Here is a 4,862-nt window from a genome sequence, read left to right as displayed (position 1 = left end):
TGTCTGAAGAAAAAAAAACTGAAGTGTTACTAAAACAGTTAGATGGGCTATAATGAACGTTATACATCTACACCCCTGGTATGTTGTCATGGTAACTTTAGGTGAGTGAAAAGAGCAACCACTGATATGACATCACTTATCTTGCGTGTACTTTGGAATCAAAACTCGGCAGTCGTGTCGGTTTGAACAATGAATGGGCATACTAGGAACTTGCCTAGGGCCCCAGGAAATCTACCCACTGTAGGGACCCCCAACAGTCAGCCCCTTCATTGTAAATATCAGCAAAAATATTATGCCCACGCCTGTACACAGTAAATTCTGCAGTGTTCATGTAACACTTAGAGAGTTGATTTGACATCATTTGGACTTAAATGAACTCTTTAAGTGTTGAATTAACACCACAAAATTGACTTTGCCTAGGGCCTCCAAATGGGTAGTACCACTGCTGCAACTTGGTCACTTGGAAATGGCAACCTTGGCTATGATTATGTCCTCATTGGATATGATTATGTCCTCATTGGCTATGATTATGTCCTCATTGGATATGATTATGTCCTCGTTTGTAAGTCGCTTTGGTTATGAAGCGTCTGCCAAATGCAATGTAATGTAATGACTTTGAATGAAAACAATAACGCTTCTTTACTTGCTTAGGTTTATTCACTTTTTATGCTTTCAAACACATAATGTGAATGTTTACCCACGCCTCCTGGGAGCAGCTGTGTCGCTGCTGGCTGGTGGACTTAGCTCTGGGCACAGAGAAGGGACTTTCCAGCCATTTCATCAATCTATGACAAACCACTCCGACCCAGAGCATACTAACTCCTCTGAAGAGGACAAGGAGTACGTGGAAATGAACTTTTAAAACAAGGAGGGAGAAATCTCGAGTTGCTCTCTCTCTCTCTTTCTGTGTGTGTGTGTGTGTGTGTGTGTGTGTGTGTGTGTGTGTGTGTGTGTGTGTGTGTGTGTGTGTGTGTGTGTGTGTGTGTGTGTGTGTGTGTGTGTGTGTGTGTGTGTGTGTGTGTGTGTGTGTGTGTGTGTGTGTGTGTGTGTGTGTGTGTGTGTGTGTTTGTGTGTGTGTGTGTGTGTGTTTTGTTCGAGCGTGTGTGTGCATATGTTTATATATGCTAATGTCTGTTCTGCTGTGTTTATCTATTTGTCTGGTGGGCTGTGTGCTTTTGTGCGTACGGCGCGCCTGTGTGTGTGTGTGTGTGTGTGTGTGTGTGTGTGTGTGTGTGTGTGTGTTGACATGCTTTAGGAGTAGGTAATTTCCCGGAGCAGATTGACTTAAAAGCTGAGGTATCTGATTGCTGTCTTGAGATTTACTACCTCTTAGCCACAGCCACATGATCCCAGAGCTGCTTCAACCTCCACCACGCCCCCTACACACACACACACACACACACACACACACACACACACACACACACACACCCTTGCACATTACAATACACTGTGTCCAGCCCAGAGGACGTCCGGCTACTCAGAACACACACACACACACGCACACACACACACACACACACACACACACACACACACACCCGCACCTCTGACAATACACCATGGCCAGCCCAGAGGATGTCCAGCTACTCACTCACCACACACACACCCTTGCACCTCACAATACACTGTGGTCAGTCAGGCCAGAGGACGTCCGGTACAGCAACTAGCGGTGTAGCACAGGAGCAAATTAGCAGCAGCTGTATTTATAGACACTAACAGGCGCTGAGCTGAGGCGGCGTCGCTAGCTGAGCTAAGGCGCGCGGCAGCTTTGATGCTCATTGTGCTCGGATGCCACTGATCCCTCTTCAAAGACCACCGTGGCCACCATGGCAAAGGCCACCGTCTGCCCTCCTCACACCAGAGATATAGCGAGGCTTCACTTTGACCCTATGATCCTCACTGGATAGCCCACGTTACTATCAGGGCTCTAAATTAATACCAGCCAACTGGCCAAATGCTGGTGAAATTTCTGTTTGGCCGGTACAAAAGACCAACTTACTAGCCACTTTGAGTTATTAGTGAGAGCATATTTGGCTGGTAAGATAAACATCTACTAGCCATTTTGGCAGGTGATGAAAAAAGTTAATGTAGGGCCCTGATTACTATTGCTTTGGCCATACAAATGCCAGAAAATGTGTCATACCAATAAAGAACTTTTGAATTGAATTGATTTGATATGATGTAATTGCATTGACTTCACTATGGCCTTAAAGTCCTCACTGGAAATACTGTGATTCTCCATCACTCTTGCCTAACATCCTCACTGCAGACAGTGAGAGACAGACAAGACTCTCCTCATCAACCCGCACACCTCGGCAGACACACTAATTTCACTAAACCTACATACCCTATTAAGCCTACTTGGCATTACATTAGGCCTATATGACAACAGGTCAGGATATGTTGCATTATATACATGGCATTGCCTTCCCTATAGCTTGTAGTTGTTTAAGAAACAATGGCTGAATAATGAGATGGGTTTTCAATGTAATTTGCCTGTAATTAATTGTATTTTTTTTGGTTCTGATTAGATAATGATTAGCATTGGCAATGACATGGAGAGCAGAGGCACTGGTGTTGGAGTGGAGTGGATGCCCCCTGCTCAGAAAAAACTCTTTTAGACTGACTCTTCTAAAGACTAATTTAGACTAAAACGTTTGAAGACTTTTAGAGATTGGTTAAAACAAGTATGATAATTAATCAACTTCCACAGCCATTAAATAGCATATCTACTCTGCAATAGCTCCTGTTCAGTGTTATGAACAGTTAGTTATACCGTTGTACAAGGTTTTCAGTCTACTAGGCTATATTAAGGCAAAATAAAAGCCATTCCATTCTCTTCTCTTCTCTTCTCTTCCAAAGACTTTTGAGGAAACATTTTAAAATATCTCTTTTTTCTGAAACAAACTGCGCTTTAATGAAAGTGCTGGAATTTGTTATGTTTCCTTAATCATAGTCCTAACTATCTACTATGGGCCCATGTTCAGAACTGAAAATGCGATATAGTGCTTCACATCCCTTTTTCTTCATACACCATTAGCCAGAACAGAGAGCTTCTCTATTTCTAACCGGTAGCCTACGATGTGACATGACATTCCCAGAATTATGAGAATTCACCACACAGTCAGTGATTATTTCAAACGGGCAATATTTATTAAATAAATACATAAAATAGCACGTAAAAATAACTTAACATCCTTTTTAACCACGCTAGACATACATTAGTCCGTATCGGCCATTTGTGGGTTTTGTTGCGTGGGGTGATCCTCCATACAAAGGTTTTGAAATACTTAAAGAAATGTCCACAGATTCAGTCTTGAGAGTTTCGTAGATACTGAGGTCGCATTCTTTAGTGTCCCGTGCCCGAGACTCATGGCACGCGGGTGGCGCGCCGCGCGCCCTCCGGAACTGGCCATCTTCAGTCTGGATGGAGAAGATTCCGCTTGGTCCAGCTTCATCATGGTCCGGTTCGGTTTTAACTACGGAGCACATGAACAAAGGTATAGATTAGGCTACTTGAATTTCACACGCATCTTGCAAACTTAAGAAACTTTTGGAGATAAAATACCATACTCAAATTACGCACAAGAAAGTAACTCACCAAGTCAAAAGAAACAATCTTTCAGAGTGTTGTTCATGGTGCCCGACCCATTCGCCTCTCCTGCTGTGTTGGAGCTGAACTCTCCGGGTCCTGTCGTGTTTTAAAGTCCTGAATGGCTTTCCTGTTCTGAAAGTCTATGAGTGCCATCGTAATGATCGCGTTCCAACAGCCATCCTCACCGGAGCACCTGAAGTCGATCTCTTTGTCATCCGTGGTGACGATGGTGAAGTAGACAAACTTCCCCGTGCGCTCCACGCAGTCCACCTTCTTGATGGTCTGGAGTTTGAGCTCCTTGCCCTTCGTCTTCTTCTGCGTGTCGGCGTAAATGCTCAGGCTGTCCGCGGTCAGGACGCACGTCTTCCTCTTCCAGAACTGGAGCAAGTTGTCGCTCCTCTTCTCCAACTCGCCCTCCTTCAGGACCTTGCAGATCTCGGACGCGGACATTTTCATCGTTTGACCGGCGTCTTGTGTCGACGTTTCTCTCTTGTGGTAGGAAATGACGGAACTGAAGGTCCGAAGTATTCCTTCTAACGTCTTGTGAAGTCCCCGGTGGAGGAGCCTCTTATTTGTGTCGTGATAATCCAGGTCGGCGGTATGAATGAACAGGGATCCGCAGCTCCGCTTTTATACCGGGGAGGTTCTCTCCACCCAGCCCACCTGACGTCACGCAGAGTTTGGCCTGCCGACACCAGTTGCTTGTATCTGGGTGAAGTCAAGAGAGAGTGTGTGGGTGGTATGCAAGGCAGGGGCAGGGCTGAGGAGGAAGCTTCTTATTCCTTATGACTCTGCCAAAATAATATAATAGAGTAGACCACGAACTCTCACACGCCCATTTCTGGAAATCACAGCTTTCAAAAACCCGGGCCAATGACTTAGTTTCTCCACTATGTAGCTAAGACCTTGATCTTAATCTGGACACTTAACTTCCTTTACAGTGCTGTACAGTGCTTTACAGTGCTGGCCCAGAAGAGTTAAATGATCAAACAAAAAAACTGAAATTATATGTGGCTTTGTGGTTGTCCGTCTGCAGTCTCCCATAATACCAGACCACCTCTTCCTTCTGTGTGCAGTGACAGAATGGGCAATGGAGAGATGTCATTATAATGTGTTGGAGTTTAACACAGCGGCCATTATAATGTGCTATAGTTCCACAGCTCATTCTGAGGGTGTGTCCGCATTCTATTGAGTTTAAATTGCACTTTGCACTTTCAAATTTTCTCAATGGGAGAAACGCCAGAATCTCCAACAACAACATAGC

The 4,862-nt window shown here is 44.7% G+C and overlaps 1 protein-coding gene across 1 annotated transcript; it reads right to left on the bottom strand.

The window, feature by feature from the left end:
- Positions 1–1,594: 1,594 nt before the first annotated feature.
- Positions 1,595–4,216, bottom strand: phlda2 (pleckstrin homology-like domain, family A, member 2). The gene is made up of 2 exons (XM_063196167.1): positions 3,605–4,216; positions 1,595–3,482 (listed from the first exon to the last, which is right to left on the bottom strand). The coding sequence occupies exon 1, from the start codon at positions 4,052–4,054 to the stop codon at positions 3,638–3,640; it is 417 nt and encodes a 138-aa protein (XP_063052237.1). The 5' UTR covers positions 4,055–4,216; the 3' UTR covers positions 1,595–3,482; positions 3,605–3,637.
- Positions 4,217–4,862: the final 646 nt, after the last annotated feature.

The sequence above is a fragment of the Engraulis encrasicolus genome, chromosome 4 (genome assembly GCF_034702125.1).
Source record: "Engraulis encrasicolus isolate BLACKSEA-1 chromosome 4, IST_EnEncr_1.0, whole genome shotgun sequence".
NCBI lineage: Eukaryota > Metazoa > Chordata > Actinopteri > Clupeiformes > Engraulidae > Engraulis > Engraulis encrasicolus.
This window is presented reverse-complemented; position numbering and strand designations above follow the sequence as displayed.

What these genes read in the sequence shown, in the direction of transcription:
- phlda2 (XM_063196167.1), bottom strand. Translation starts at nt 4,054, where the DNA reads ATGAAAATGTCCGCGTCCGAGATCTGCAAGGTCCTGAAGGAGGGCGAG.